A 16,694-nucleotide genomic window follows, 5' to 3' on the forward strand; every position below is an offset into this window, starting at 1 on the left:
CAAGTCAATTTGGTTGCTTAGGAGACCTGGCTGGAGTCTCTCAGCAAGCCCTGGATTCAAACTCGCAACTCCAGGGGTGGTAGCCAGCGTCAATACTTACTGAGCTAACCAGGCCCCGTTACACAGGAAAGTTAACACTTCTGTTTATCGGCCAAGTGTTCACGGTTATAGGCGGTTGTCGATAATCGCAAAATGGACAAATATCGGCCAATTAATCGGCCTGGTCAAAATATCGGTATAATATATATTATGACATCGTTCAACTACGTTAGTACGTGCATTATGATGTCATGCAATTATGTTAATGCATACATTGCGAAATCAACTATATTAGCACATGCTCTGACATCATCTGTGTATTATTATTACAACAATAATTAATCAACACTACATCATGCAAAATTATCATGCAAACGGACAGACAAACAGACGTAGATAATGCAGTTGTTTCTCGACTACGCCAAACCCCCTGTAGCTCGATTAAAACTGCACATATAAACGTTCTGCTTAACATCATTCAAGTATTGGCACTTTTCCACTGCACGTTATGGTTCGGTTTTTTCGGCTTTACTTCTCTGAGCTTACTTTTCCAATGCAGTTTAGTGCAGCCTTAATATGGGTGGGATTATAGGCTGATCGTCATAGTTGCATCGCCACATCCAGCTCTTGTTTGAGCCCCTCCTCGGCTACTAACGAGAGGAACGTTTGCAACACGTTTATTGACAACGGCGTGGTTTTATGCACAGCCATTTGTTTTTACAATTTGAAAGTCACGTGAACAAATGATACTGCTATCACTGTTGCCAACTTTAAAACTAGCGGGTTGATGTCCCGTGTCGCAAATCCAATGACGCTGGTAGTGACGATTCTCTCTGAACAATCAGTGATCTGCAGGGTTTTGACGTCACATTTAGCATCGGCTCGGCTCGCTTGGAACCTCGACTGAGGTGGTACTAAAAAAAGTACCAGGTACTATCCACAGTGGAAATCCCCCAAAAAGCAAGCAGAGTCAAGTCAAGTCAAGTCCATATATTAGTACCAGTGCTGGGTTAGTAACTAAGAAAATAAATCCACTACATATTACTGATGACTTTTAATTTTCTAATTAATGATTACTATAATTACTGACTAATTCATTTGTAATCAGATTACACCCAACACTGGTTAGTGCATGCAATATAATGGCATGGAACTTCATTATAATATGCTTTCTGATGTCATTCAAGTACGTTAGTAATGCATCTAATCATGCAACTATGATAATACATGCACTGACATCATTCAACTAAATTAAAATGTTGCAATGTTTTATTTTATTTTAATGCATTGGTTTAGTGATAATAAGATTTTTGCTTTTAGCAGAATAGGAATTCAGTGGACTGTTGTCTGTGTGTTTCTTATTTTTAATACAGTTCATACATGCTAACCCATCTGATTTGTATTACTAGATATTTCGGGACCGCATCATGCACTGATGCAATTTAGTAATAATGTTGTGACTTTACCGCAGGATCTGTTGACATACATTAATGCATACTGAAGGTACACTCTGAAAGGGGCACTTGGAATTACCTTATGTTCGTAAACTGTTTGCAGACGTATCAAAATATTATGAGTCGTAGTTAATATTTGAAGCTGTTTGCTATTTGCTTTACAAGCGATAAATGCCTAGTGGTTGGGTTTTAAGATGTGCCATGATTTATAACTATGACGACTTGGATTCGCTACTACACTGGTTTTGAAAAACTACTTATATATGTATAAAAAGTCATTGTATAATTCCCTGACCGTTTTGTCTTTCAGTAACTTGTTTTTGTGACCTCAATGAATATTCCAGTAACAAGTGACAAACATACTTATGAGTCAGCTGTAGTCCTGATTAAACACAGATCAGCCACAACATTAAAACCACCAGCCTAATATTGTGTAGGTCCCCCTCATGCCACCAAAACTGCCACTCACTGGATGTTTTTTGTTTTTGGCACCATTCGGAGTAAATTCTAGAGACTGTGCGTGAATGAATGATTGTTGGGGCCAGACAGCTGGTCTGAGTACTTCTGAAACTGTTGATCTCATGGGATTTTAACACAACAGTCTCTAGAATTTATTCCGGCTGGTGCCAAAACAAAAAACATTCTGTGAGCGGCAGTTCTGTTGCCAGAAACGCCTTGTTGATGAGAGAGGTCAACAGAGAATGACCAGACTGGTTTGAACTGATAAAGTCTACAGTAACTCAGATAACCGCTCTGTACAATTGTAGTGAGAAGAATAGAATCTCATAATGTTATTTTGAGATGGGGGTTGGCGCTGTTTTGGTGGCACGAGGGGGACCTACACAATGTTAGGCAGGTGGTTCTAATGTTGTGGCTGATCGGTGTATTACAAACAGCTCAGCTGCATTAGTCAAGTGCGTCTCTTGGCAGTTTGTGGTTTCAGTAATTGACTGGTCTTAGCACTACAGCACTACACTTAGAGTTTTTATTTGCAAATTGCGATTTATCACAGTATTGTTACACACATCATTGCCTACCTGTGGAAGTCATCTTTTTGGGAACAACAAAATAAACATATCAACGTATCGCTCTTCTAACTGTTGTAATCTACAGCTTTCTTTTTGTTTTCCTCTTTGGGAAAGTCAATGAAACCTAATACTGGATTTTTAGGGGGCCAAGCACATATTGTTTCTGTTAGTCTTCTTATTGTTCTGTGTCCACTCTTGAAGTGTATAACAGCCCATAGAACCGTTTGTAGGAAAATGTGGACATTTGGCACACTAATTGTCACCTAATGGGTATGATTAGCACCCACACAAAATTTGGGGTCTCTAACTCAAACCCTCTAGCGCCTCCAACAGTTCAAAATTTCACTTACGTTTCGGCTTTTAACTTTTGAATCGAAAGTCCTAGAAACAACAAATATTTTTTGCAGCCCTTGGGTCATGCCAATTCCCCATTGGCTGCATGGTTTTTATGCTCCGGCCAGTAGATTTTGAATTTCCGAACTCTGAATTCAATTCAAACTCCTCTTAGACCATATGTCCGATTTGCCTGAAATTGAGCATGTATCATTTATAGACAGTCATTACAACAATTTGAGATGTATGATAATACACCAATCCATTCATCCAGTCCATTTACAGCATCAACAAATTTGATGGCGAGTGCGCCAAAATGGACGTTAGGCTGAATCTTTGCAATGCTTCAGCATATTGACACGAAATTTGGTGTATGTCATCACAAGCGTGAGACTACCTGCACAGTTTTGGCACAGCTTATAAATTATGAATAGTTTGGCCAAAGATCAATACTTCAGATTCCTTGGGGCATACTGAGTTAAATGATACCCAATTGGCCATGGTCTGCAATACTTCCTGTCTGCCATTTTGAATGTAATTGAAAATCTATTTTTTCAAACTCCTCCTTGGTCAAACTGTTCTCGTGTATCGCATAAATGAATAAAATGGCAATAAGTATCTCATGAACGCTTTGGCGTATTGAAATTAAAGTTCATATGTTACATTGTGACCAAGCCTTTAAAATACCATATCAATCTGGTGACATTGACACCTGTTCGTCATAAGTTATAAGCACTTGTTTTACACAATAAGTCATTGAACTAAGGTCTTTTTTTCACCACTCTGCTTGCCATTGGTTTGCCTGGCCCAATAGTTGCTGCTTGTAGCTATATTGTTTTTTTTAACATTTACTGTTGGTGCAAATGGAAATGCAAAAGTCATTTTTCCTGTGGTTTCCCATTCACTGCTTTGGAATCTTACCGCCATGTTCCAAACCCAGCTAATCGTTCTTTCCTTTGTTTTAGCTTTCAGTCGGGCAGCTTTACCATTTGGTCTGGTGCGGCGAGAGCTGTCGTGTGAGGGTTACCCCATCGATCTCCGTTGCCCAGGGAGTGATGTCATCATGATAGAAACAGCCAACTACGGCCGCACAGACAACAAGATTTGCGACGCTGACCCGTTCCAGATGGAAAACATTAACTGCTACCTCCCAGACGCCTATAAAATCATATCTCAAAGGTAAAGGGCTAAGTGCCAAGCATTGCCTGTAGTCCAAATGTCCACGCTATTTCCATGCTTCCGATTTGGTTTGAGATACTGAATTTTACCGAGCACATTATTTGTGTTGAAGTTTTTTTGTGTGTGTGTTTTTGTTGATGATGCAATTATTGAGTGATCTAAACATTCAAAATGTTTTATGGTTGTCTATCCAATTATGGGCACTTTTGGCCCAGTGGCCAAAATACTTTAATAAAAACACACTTTTGATTGGATATGCATGCTTCACTTGAGAACTGTCATTTTTTTGTCTTTTTTCCCCCTTAACCATCACCTCTATTTCTGCCACAATGTCATTTGAAACTATTTTGAAACAAAATGGCTGTCTCCTTTGTCTTTCTAAAGCTGATTTCATAGCTAGCATTTTATGCATCCTAAATACACACAATGAAATAATATTTTCACACTATTAGAATAATTTGACAAAGTTAAAGCTTGATTGGAAATCTCAAGTGATATTTACCAGATTATATGCGTGTGTTTGAGTTTTTGTTTCTGAGATATCACACGTCTCATATTTCATCTCAAGCATGCTCTTTGCTGAGACCGTCATCTCCTTGGTAACAAAATAGAATAACTTTTGATTTGGGAAAATTGTTGTTTGTGATGGAAATGAACGCACAACTGAGAGAATAAATACGACAAATACGATAAATTGCCACAGTTTTAATTCACACAGCATAATAATAATAATAATAATAATAATAATATATATTTTAATATAAAATAATATATAAAATAATATTTATTTTAATTAATAAATTATAGAATTTCATAGGTTTAGATGACATTTTAAGACCAAAGCAACAGCAATAATAATATAATAATGATAATAATAATTATTATTATACATCATAATTTAATGTTTTTAATCAAAAGTATTTAATACATTATATAGATCTCTAATTCTATAATTTCATTGTTTTAGGTTAAAAGTGAAAAAAAAAAAGTAATAAGGAACCACAGCAATAATTACAATAATCACACCAATAATCAATAATCACAATGTTTTTAATAAGGAAATAAATAATAATAATAATGTATTATAATTTAACATATAATATTTGTAATATTTATTTAAATATTACATTATTATAGATTTCCATAGTTTGATTACACGTTTTTTTTACAAGGAACCAAAGCAATAATAGAAATAATAATAATAATAATAATAATAATAATAATAATATTTACATATATAATATTTACATATTTATTTTAATTAATAATTTATTATTGATTTTAACAAATCTATAATAGATGGGGGATATGTGAGATTTAATAAAATCAACCCCAGGTTGGTGCCCATAGTTGAAGAAATACCGTAATACTTATATTTATAATAATAACACCAGAAATTTTTTATTGTTTTTTAATAAGGAAATAAATAATAATAATAATAATAATGTATTAGAATTGAACATATAAATTATGTAAATGTTATTTAAATATTACATTATTATATATTTTTTCATAGTTTGATTAAAAGTTTTTTTTTTACAAGGAACCAAAGCAACAATAGATATAATAATAATAATAATAATATTTACATATATAATATTTACTTTCATTAATAATTTATTATAGATTTTCACAAATCTATAATAGATGGGGGGGGTAAGTTTTAATAAAATAATGGTGCCCATAGTTGAAGAAATTCCGTAATAAAATTCCTGTGGAGAATAATTTTTTTAGTTCTTTATAAATAGGCACCACTTGTATTACCAAACCCTATTTAGTTCACTTTAAAAGTCATTTTTTGAAACCTCATTAGGGTTTGACATGAGCGCTAAGTTATGAAGCTCTAAGTGCTAAGTTATTCTGCCTCTTTGTCCATGTTTGACAAATTAGTTTGGGATTTGAGGGGAAAACTCAACACCTTTTCTGTAATAGACTTGAAATATGAATTGCTTTCCAGGACTGCTTGTGCCGGCTGTGTGATGCCGGCCCTTAAATTCTGAGTCTACATGGAGTTTAATTCCATTCCGATTTCAGGTCGTATACTCTTGAAAATCTCGACTGCAATGGCAGAGCTTGGCAGCGTTGGCATAGACCTGTGGTCCTGAGTAATGCTGCGCTCTCATACCATTTATATTAGTGACACTTGTGCTTGTGCTGGCTCTCTCAGGACATTCTTGTGCAACTGCCAGAGTGTGTGTGAACATACACACACACACGCACACACAGACCGCAGACTCCTCGCTGTGCTGCTGTGATGCTGTACATCTAAAGCTATCCAGATATTAACATTTTATAAGTGCAACCAGCTCCAACCAGCTCTATTTGTGGCGGAAAACTCCACTGTAGCGACTGCACGAGTGAGTTGCAGTCGAAGGCCTATTTTTGGCCAGAGTCAGAGGCCCATAAACCTGACTTTAGCTCTATAGAGCATTTTAAAGTCTGCATTCTACCACTATGATCTATTAGGTTGTTGGTAGCCAAACAGGTAGTGCAGGATAAGAAGTTAAAGGGTATTGTAGAGCCACAGCTTATTTGCATTTAAAGAGACACACACGATCAGCGTGTTTTTAATTCCACCCAGAAAGAGATTTTTTTTAACAGATTAATACATTAATATTAAACTTCTCTTTTCATCGTCAAATGACATGCTATAAAGTTGAATCAACACAATTTAATTTTGTATAAATATATTTCTTTCAAACACTGACATTACTATAGCTGTATTAACCCCTAATTTACAAGCTAAAAAGGTGTTGAATGTTGACAAAATAATAGACAATAAGTTTCTCCGGAGATCTAAACAATGTTTTTTATTTATAAAAATAATAAATGCCAAGTGACTCTATTCTCCTTCAAATTGCATGTTAAAAAGTAATTTGATGTTGACAAAGTTGTCTAACTCAAGAGTTTTCCAGGAATTCCAATTTTAATTACTTTTTACTTCAAGTGAGTGGCTAAAATGTTTGTGTGTGTGAGTGTGTGTGTGTGTTAGTGAGTGTGTGTGTTCATTAGTGTGTGTATGTGTTTGTGTGTGTGAGTGTGTGTGTGTGTTAGTGAGTGTGTGTGTGTGTGTGTTCATTAGTGTGTGTTTGTGTGTGTGAGTGTGTGTGTGAGAGTGTGTGTGTGTGTGTATATGAGAGTGTGTGTGAGAGTATGTGTGTGTGTGTATGTGAGAGTGTGTGTGTGAGTGTGTGTGTGTGTGAGAGTGAGTGTGTGTGTGTGTGTGTGTGAGAGCGTGTATTTATCACTTTGTGGGGACCAAATGTCCCCATAAGGATAGTAAAACCCGAAATTTTTGACCTTGTGGGGACATTTTGTCGGTCCCCATGAGGAAAACAGCTTATAAATCATACTAAATTATGTTTTTTGAAAATGTAAAAATGCAGAAAGTTTTCTGTGAGGTTTAGGTTTAGGGGTAGGGTTAGGTTTAGGGGATAGAATATAAAGTTTGTACAGTATAAAAACCATTATGTCTATGGAAAGTCCTCATAAAACATGGAAACACAACTGTGTGAGTGTGTGTGTGTGTGTGAGAGTGTGTGTGTGTGTGTGTGTATATGAGAGTGTGTGTGAGTGTATGAGAGTGTGTGTTTGTGTGTATGTGCATGAAAGTGTGTGTGTATGTGAGAGTGTGTGTGTGAGTGTGTGTGTGAGAGTGAGTGTGTATGTGAGAGTGTGTGTTTGTGTGTGAGAGTGTGAGAGAGTGTGTGAGAGTATGTGTGTGTGTGTGTGTTTGAGTGTGTGTGTGTGTGTGTGTGTGTGTGTGTGTGAGAGAGTGTGTGTTAGAGTGTGTGAGTGTATGTGTGTATGTGTGTGAGAGTGAGTGTGTGTGTGTGTACGTGAGAGTGTGTGTTTGTGTGTGAGAGTGTGTGTGTGTGTGTGTGTGTGAGAGAGTGAGTGTTTGTGTGTATGTGCGTGAAAGTGTGTTTGTGTGTATGTGAGAGTGTGTGTGTTTGTGTGAGAGAGTGTGTGAGAGTATGTGTGTGTGTGTTTGAGTGTGTGTGTGAGAGTGTGTGTGTAGAGTGTATGTGTGTGTGTGTGTGTGTGTGTGTGTGTGTGTGTGTGTGAGTGTTCATTAGTGTGTGTGTGTGTGTGTGTGTGTGTGTGTGAGAGAGAGAGTGAGTGTGTGTGGGCAGGTTTAGGTGGTTTACGAGGACATTTGTTTTAGGTTATAAACTGGTAATTACAAGGGTAATATGCTAGAAATGTGGTTCATGAGGACATTTCTCATGTCCCCATAATTCAAATCTCTTAAAAACATACTAAACAAAGTTTTATTGAAAATGTAAAATTGCAGAATGTCTTTCTGTAAGGGTGAAGGTTAGGGGACAGAATCTATAGTCAGTACAGTATAAAATCATTATGTCTATGGAAAGTACTCAAAATAATAGCTGCACTAATGTGTGTGTGAGTGTGTGTGTGTGTGTGTGTGTGTGTGTGTGTGTGTGTTGTATACCTATAAAAAAAGAAATACATTTATCGTGTTTATTTCCAGTATAATTTTTTCTTTTTTTTTTTCAATTACAGGTGAGAGGCCAATTATTAAATAAATGAATAAATAAACGTTAAGTGACTATTCACTGTCAATCTGCATGCTAAACATCTGCTTAATGTTGACAAAATTATATAACACTATAGAGTGAGTGGGCAATTATTAAACAAATTAATAAATAAACATCAAATGGCTCTTTTCACCCTTAAACTGCACAGCTAAACATGAAGTGTTTGGTTCATTTGTTCGGAGTCTGAGTCTGCTGGTGAACTCCGAGTGACTGAATGACTAACATTGCAAGAGTCAAGGTTAAACCTCTGACGCTTGAATGACAGTAATTCAGCTCTTCTCCTCAGAGCAGATGTTTGACTCTGCATGCAAATGAGCGGAGCTCCTCTCATGGTGATTGGCCGATGTGATGTCTTATTGTCACCACAGGAAAGAGTTAAGTCGTCTTATTTATATTCAGTGCTGAGGGATTTGAAAGACGCAATCCTTCAGGGTGTTTTGCACATTTTGCTCTTGCGTTTTATATTCCCTATCAGAATAACCTGCAGTCTTTGGCCCTTGGCAAGAAGCAATGACATTTCTTTTTTTCTTAATTAATATTTTCTTTCTGGAGCTCTCAGTTAGCCCAAAGCCATGCAGTCTCGGGGTTAACATCTAGGATACTGCACGTGAGTATGCTATGATACAACCCCGCTCTGTAGAACATGATGCAAGGAAGACGCAATTGACAAAAATGTTACAAGGCGTCTTTATCCAAAGGCAATGTAAAGATTGTGCACTTGATGGACGCTGAACAAATCTAAGTGTTTTAGAAAAGGTCATATCAGGTCTCAGGAGAGGCGTGTTTGTATCAAGTCAAACTTGACTTGATTTTATTAATTAGTGTGCTTTTAGACATGCATGATATATTGCTAACTATATCAATGATGGCCAATATTAGCAAAAAATCCCATTCATTATTTCCATAGGTGAATTCATTTCAACCGATAACTTCTAAACCTTTAAAGACAGACCTACCATGAACGCCGAGGTTGTTAATCAGTACAATATGCTCTTGCTGAAGCCATCCGTTCATGTTATTTCAACTTCATTTTTTAGAAATCCTGTTTAAAAGTAAGTTAAGTTAAAGTAAGTTATTGGTGAACAACTACACTACCCATGATCCTCCTCAAAGATCCACCAATCAGAGGATCGCAGCAATAAAAGTGCATCCAACAAGCTCTGTAGCGACCACTCGGTCTCTCTAAGCTCTCAAAGTACTTATATTTTCACACATATCTGAAGATTTTGCAGTACATTGTCAAAGTTTGTAAAAAATTTAATAAAATAAATATAGAACTCTTAAGGGGACTGTCTTTTCAAAACTTTATTGACTTTGGTTTCCACCTTCTGAAATATTTATTACTCTTTGTGAAATGCTGAGAGGCCCAGTTTGCTTTTTTCTCTCCGTCTCGCACAAAAGGTCATCTGTTTGCCACCAATTCCTGCGCATATAAGAAGCTTAATTGAAGTTTCACTAATTTCATCCATTATTTACGTGTCGCACATACAGGCTCTGGCTATGCACACTTGTTAGCCGTCTTTACTGTGAAGATTGTTTGAGGGTATGATGGGTATTTTCCCAGCTGTAGAATACAAATGCACTGTTTATTCACTTTCAAAACACTTCAGGTGATTTTATTCTGCCAAGAAACTAACAGAAGAATGCTTTTCGACTGGTGTTTATTGTGTTGCGCTTTCACTCGTAGGTCATTAACCAAACTCATACTCTTTCAGAAACCATGAAGCAATGTCATTATCATACCAGAGACTCTCTTGTGCAAGTTCCTCACATTTTACCCTTCAAAATGTCTGTCTGTTGAAGCACTTGTGAGTCCACACGAGTCTCCTAGCCGAGTAACTACTGGTGTAGTTCATCACATTAGCCATGGGGGGGGGGGTTGAGCTTCAGCGACTAACAAATACTCAATTGCTGTTTGATTTCACATGAATGTTTAATGAAGTAAATTAGTTATTTGGTCTTTAGTGTGCTTAATGGTTTCGGTAAAGCATGCAATAAGTAATCTGATTATATTAGCTAAAAGAAGTAATCTAAAGTTCATGTTACTGATTACAATTTTAGTTTGAAATCAGTACCGAATTACATTTCTGAAGTAATCACCCCCAACACAGTTTCAATGAGTATCATCGAGTTCAACTCTTTGAGTGTAATACAACTTTTGCTCTGTTCTTCAGGTGTAACAATCGGACGCAGTGTGTTGTCATCACAGGCTCGGATGTCTTTCCGGATCCATGTCCAGGGACGTACAAGTATCTAGAGGTCCAGTACGAATGTGTCCCTTATAGTAAGTAATCTTCCAATATCTCGCGTTTTGTTGTTATATCAATTGCAAAAATCGAATACCGTATTGTAATACTGTACTTGATACTAAAGATTAAAATCATCTATTTTGTTATTTTTACTATTCAGCTATTCAACATGCAATAAAACAGCACAGTAAAATGTTAATATGTGGTATTATGGTCTTACCATCTTATGACGGTGAAGAAGTGATTTCAACTTAGCATTAGTCAATGTGGTTTGCATAATTGCTAACAAGTTAATTCAGGTAATTCTCTGTCTTATCATGGCTGTGTAGCAAACCTTAGTGAGCTGCCTCGCTGTCTACTGCCTACTGAAGTGTATAAGAGATTTGTGTAACTCTTACAGTTGATTCCAATAGAGTTTGATGTTAGCATGTTGCTAAGCTAACAAATGTGGTACTCTAATAACCGTGCTGAAAAATTAAAAGGAGCTTAAACTCTAAGCTTTTTTTGCTGGTCTTAGCTGGTTTAAGCTGGTCGCCCAGTCTGACCAAGCTTGTGTCCAACTGGTTTTGCTGGTCGGCCAGCTAAACTAGCAAGGCTAAGGCTGGTTTAAGGGTCAATGACGTGAGACTGATCTATTAAGTTATACAAAAATACATTAAAACGCAGCTCCCACTTCTAACAATAACTTGAATACACTAAAGAACATGTTTTCAATTTCTTAGTTCAAAGTTATTTTATTGATTTATTGATTTATTGATTTACTTTCTGGGACTTGAAGCTAAAATGTCTAAAAGGTATAACTGTCCAGAGACTGTAAATACATTAAAGTCTCATTAAAAGCTAAAATTCTTGAACAAAAAGAAAGAAGTGTTGTCATATGTAGTTTTGAATAATCTTTCATTATTATTTCTCAAAAATAAATAAATAAATAAGCAGTGGAACTATTTTGTTTAAAAATATTATTGTTGTTTGAAAAATGTAAGTCAGGCAGTGTAACAAACATGAAAGTAGACATTTTGTAGTTATGTGTGGTTATGGGAAAAAACAAACAAACAGAGGGGATGACTATAGACACGTTTTAAATTTTTAAAAACATTAAAGCTTTTATTTATTTATTTTGGTAGAAAATGCTGTAAATGCTTTTTTTAAAAGTTATAAAAACAAACGTAGACACAGATTACATTTCTATGAACAAAACATGTTTTAAATGAGGTTTTCTGGGATTATTTAATTCCCAAAGGAGGTCCAGGCTGTTTTAGATTTTGGCCAAAGATATCTTTGAAGGCAGCGTAATGTTGCTGCTACTGTTTGGAAGAGCTTTTGCATCGGGATGATGCCCGTAGGTAGCTCACTAGGGTTTGGAACAGAGCCAGTGTCTGCTTTAACGTTCGATCTTCTGCCATTGTTTCTCCATCACTGATGACAGGAGACTAATGTCAAGGCTGCCCTACATGCCCTCAATAATATCTGATTTTTACTCTGCCTTGAATAATTCAGCTTCCACTTATCTTTAGGGTTTCGGATTCTTGTCCAGATGCCGCGTTTTGCAGCTGTTTACCCCGATGCATCTTTTGATGAATAAAACATTCCATCTTTTGAATCATATATTTTTTCCATGTTTGTCTCTCTAGTGAAGCCTCTAGTTTTTCAGAGACGGTTGTTTGGAGGATCCTGTCCATTTTGCTATCCAAGAGATTTTATGTTGTGTTTTTTGTTTTTTGGGAGATATTGCACCACTTGATACTGATTTTCTCAACAACAATAAATAAATAAATACATGGCATGAATGCATGATTATCTCTGGCTTTTTCAATATATGGGCAGTTGACAAAGAACATTTACATTAACTTGCTTTTCAACTTCAAGGTTTTAGGTTAAAATTCATCTAAATGTATAAGGGTTTACAGCAGGGGCCTAGCAACCATTATAACTGGGGGAGACGTGCACCCACATTTTAGACATTTCTGAGTTTGCCCTTTCTCCACTTTTTGAGTTCTGCATTGCTTGGCTGCAGTGCATGTGGGAACAAAATGCGAACGGCTGCATAAAACTATGTCTCAAAGACCAAAGCACAAATATATTTGTACAGAATAAGTAGAAATACTCCATGTAGTCTTTAATGAATTTAAAGGTCATGCAACCAAAAATGTAGTTTTCAGTTCAACTGCCCATATACATGTACTGAATATTATTTATGGAAAACATTTTCTGGCAATGTGTGATGAATTTCAAACTTGTAATTAATGATATAAAGAAAAGATCAAATGCTGGTGTGTCATTTAAATTTATTCTAATACTGGCTTTTAAGACTTAATAGTACTTTCTGCTTCTGTACATTTCTTTCTCTCTATCTAACCACGTACCTTTCTATTTGTCGTCAGGTGTCCACTGATAGCAATGTAATTCATTATCCCTTATTCTACGTAGCAGAGATGTCGCACCTGAGTGTTTTCCTATGAACATTTTGCCGAGAATATGCTGTATTACTCTTTCCAATTGGAAGTTCTCTTCTATGACTGAAACACATTGGCCTGTATATGCAAATGTTGAAGTTTTCTGGACTTTTCTAATCTTTTCCCTCCCTTGACGCTCTTTCAATTCTCTTGTTTTGCACGGCTCAAAATAGAAGTGGAACAAAAAGGTAAATGACTGCTCTGGTTTTCAGTCCTCAGCTCCTTGTTTTGTGTTGTATGGTTTCGACACCCCCCCACCCCCACCCATCTCCCTACATGATATCGACAAGATCTCTCAAATCAAAAACCCCAAAAAAGATAAGAAACAAATCGTTGGGTTGGACGTTAAAACAATCTTAAAACGGACTTAAAAGCTCTTCTCAACACCTATATAGATATCTTCTAGTGTCTTGGGTTGTCCAACTTGAACCTGAAGAAACTTAAGTCTCAGACAAAACAACCTTATTATCCAATTTTTTATGGTGATTTGTGTAGTAATTTACAATAAGCAAGCCATTTGTTGATTCCCCCAAAAAGTGTAAGCACTGTGGCTCGATCTGTTTGACAAACATTGACAGATATGGGGGAGTTTTCTGAAACCTGTCATTATCAATCATTATTTTTGCAATTCCTTTTGGAGACTCTAGTGGTGCATAAATTACACACATCACCTTTAAGGAAGATTGTGGCATCGTCGTGATTTGTTCATCGACAATGAAATCTTTCTTAATTTGATTTGGCTTTTTCCTTCCATGGCACCTCTGGTCACATGATATTGATGGGAGAGAGAGGCCAACAACCTTTAGCCATTTGCATGTCATATGCTGTTCACCACAGACTTTGCAGACAAATCTAACTGGTTCAGACAGTGGTGCGCTTGGCAAAGGGCCTAGCTCTCCTATTCGTACCTTGTATTCCTCAGTGATTAAGTGAAGACGTTTCCCTTTGGCTGTCATCCTATCTGTCCTGAACAGCATTGTCACCCTGCCCCCTGTCCTTGACCTCTATGTCCCCTCCTCTTGCCTCTCATGTGTCGTCAGTTCTTTCCTCAGACATAATCCATGTATGTTTGTTTACTTTCAAAGGTATGGCTTTTGCGAACCAATCCAACAAACCCAGTAATCTGATGGCAAGTGCCATTGATGCAAAAAAAATTATGTAGCGATTCCAAAATGAGTCTTATCTTTCCATTAGCGCCGTCTTTCTCATCTCTTTTCATTTGCAGGGCTTTTTTGCTGTTTGTTTGTTTCCCCTTTTCCCTTTTGTCTGTTCCTCTCAGTTTTAAGTGTTTGAGAACAATCTCAGGGAGCAAGGCCAACTCAAAACCTTCTGTGCAGTTGCTCTCACCTAACCTCTTGTATTTCCTTTTGACTATGCACGCAACACCAGTTTCCACACTTCCAAAATGAGATTGTGATGTTTTAGTCTATGAAGTCTGCATTTAATACATATATTGGACCAAAAGAATATGTGTAGAGAAGATTAGTGCAGAGTGCAGTAGTGTCTGGGTTTCTAATGCTCCCTCTTGCTTCCTGACCTCTTTTCCAGTTTTCATTTGTCCTGGAACTCTGAAAGCTGTGGGAGATCCGGCCTTTGTCTTTGAGGCAGAACAGCAGTCTGGAGCCTGGTGCAAAGACCCCCTGCAGGCCGGTGACAAGATCTACTTTATGCCATGGACTCCGTACCGCACAGACACTCTCATAGAATATGCCTCACTCGACGACTTGAGGAGCAGTCGACAGACAACTACTTACAAGCTTCCGCACCGTGTGGACGGAACTGGATTTGTGGCTTACGATGGGGCCATTTTCTTCAACAAGGAGCGAACACGAAATATCGTCAAGTTCGACTTGCGGACTCGGATCAAGAGCGGAGAGGCCATTGTCGCCAACGCCAACTACCACGACACCTCGCCATATCGTTGGGGAGGCAAGACGGACATCGACTTGGCGGTAGATGAGCGTGGATTGTGGGTCATCTATGCCACTGAGCAGAACAATGGACGTATCGTTCTGAGCCAACTCAATCCCTACACTCTGCGCTTTGAGGCAATGTGGGAGACGGCCTACGATAAACGCTCGGCCTCCAACGCCTTCATGGTGTGTGGGGTACTACATGTAGTGCGCTCCACCTATGAGGAGAACGAAAGTGAGGCCAGTAAGAGCCAGATAGACTATGTGTACAACACCAAGTTGGGGCAAGGGGAGTATACTGACATCCTCTTTCCCAACCAGTATCAATACATCGCAGCTGTGGATTACAACCCTAGGGATAACCACCTTTACGTGTGGAATAATTTTTACATTCTGCGATACAGTCTTGAGTTCGGACCACCTGATCCTGCTGAAGGTAAGACTTATTATGGTCTCGGTTTGGCTTTGTGGTGTGGTCTGATTTTTCATGTGTGTGCCCTAATATGCCCGAAGCATAGGATGTTTCGGATGGCTGAGTTTTAATTTCGAGTAGTGATACAAGTGTGAGATGGAGGAGAGCTTTTCTTTCCCAGCCCCCTAAAGAGAGTCCTCCTATAAACAAAAATAGCAGACCCAGGCTCTGGGGATGGTTTACAAATATTGTTATGTGTGAAGGTTGCAGTGACTGTGACAGCAAAGGCTGATTATCTTAGATAATGTGAGTAGTGACTCACTCTTAAAAGACTCATCAAGTGGCTGCTCTTGCGGTCCCATTCCCATCTATTAAGGCCGTAACCCTATTAACCTCACCTCTAATCTTAGACCACCAACAGCAGGGGCGAGTGCGCTAGTGCCGTGCTACATAAAAATTCATCATATGTTAGAAGCCTAGGGATGACCCAAGGCGAAAATTGTCATGCCTACCTGAATGGTTTCTCAGAGGATGCGATTTGCAATAAATTTAGACAATCCCAACGTCATTTCACGAGTGGTAAAGGGAAATGCGTAGTCGGTTCACGGCAAGACACATGTATCATTGGCTGCGACAAGGCTCGAGGAATGACTCGCCACAGAAGCAGTGCTCAATCATCAAGGGCCATTAGCTAGACAGACCGAATTTGAAATTCATCTCTTAAGAGCTGAGTGGCACCAGATGTGTCACTAGACAGCTCTCCTCTATCAACAAGAGGAGAATAAGCACAATTATTCACACCTACCTCTCAGAACAGAAAGTGGTTGTGCTGTTGCCAGTCATCCTTTAGTAGCGGTGACCCCTTTTCACCAGGGCTGTTTGTTTCTGTCTGCTTTTGTCTGTCCTCCACCCATTTGTATGTAGAGGTCGACCCCCTGCCCCGCCAAGCCACAATTAAGTCGATGTAGACTCTAGTATTTTAGATGGCTTGCCATGCATGAAGAGGAATGCATGCATTCAGCCCATTTTCTCTCTGGCGCTTGCATGTATGTAAATGTGATTAACAACTGAA

At 37.9% G+C, this 16,694-nt stretch overlaps 1 protein-coding gene across 5 annotated transcripts in view; it reads left to right on the forward strand.

Annotated features, from left to right (window-relative positions):
- LOC127645174 (adhesion G protein-coupled receptor L2-like) overlaps positions 1-16,694 on the forward strand; it is a 145,984-nt gene that overhangs the window by 49,422 nt on the left and 79,868 nt on the right. For all 5 annotated transcript variants that reach the window (XM_052128691.1, XM_052128692.1, XM_052128693.1 and 2 more), the window contains exons 3-5: positions 3,820-4,033; positions 10,770-10,879; positions 14,846-15,646. In XM_052128691.1, the coding sequence (XP_051984651.1) occupies positions 3,820-4,033; positions 10,770-10,879; positions 14,846-15,646 (1,125 nt within the window). The remainder of the gene's footprint in view (positions 1-3,819; positions 4,034-10,769; positions 10,880-14,845; positions 15,647-16,694) is intronic.

The sequence above is a fragment of the Xyrauchen texanus genome, chromosome 6 (genome assembly GCF_025860055.1).
Source record: "Xyrauchen texanus isolate HMW12.3.18 chromosome 6, RBS_HiC_50CHRs, whole genome shotgun sequence".
NCBI lineage: Eukaryota > Metazoa > Chordata > Actinopteri > Cypriniformes > Catostomidae > Xyrauchen > Xyrauchen texanus.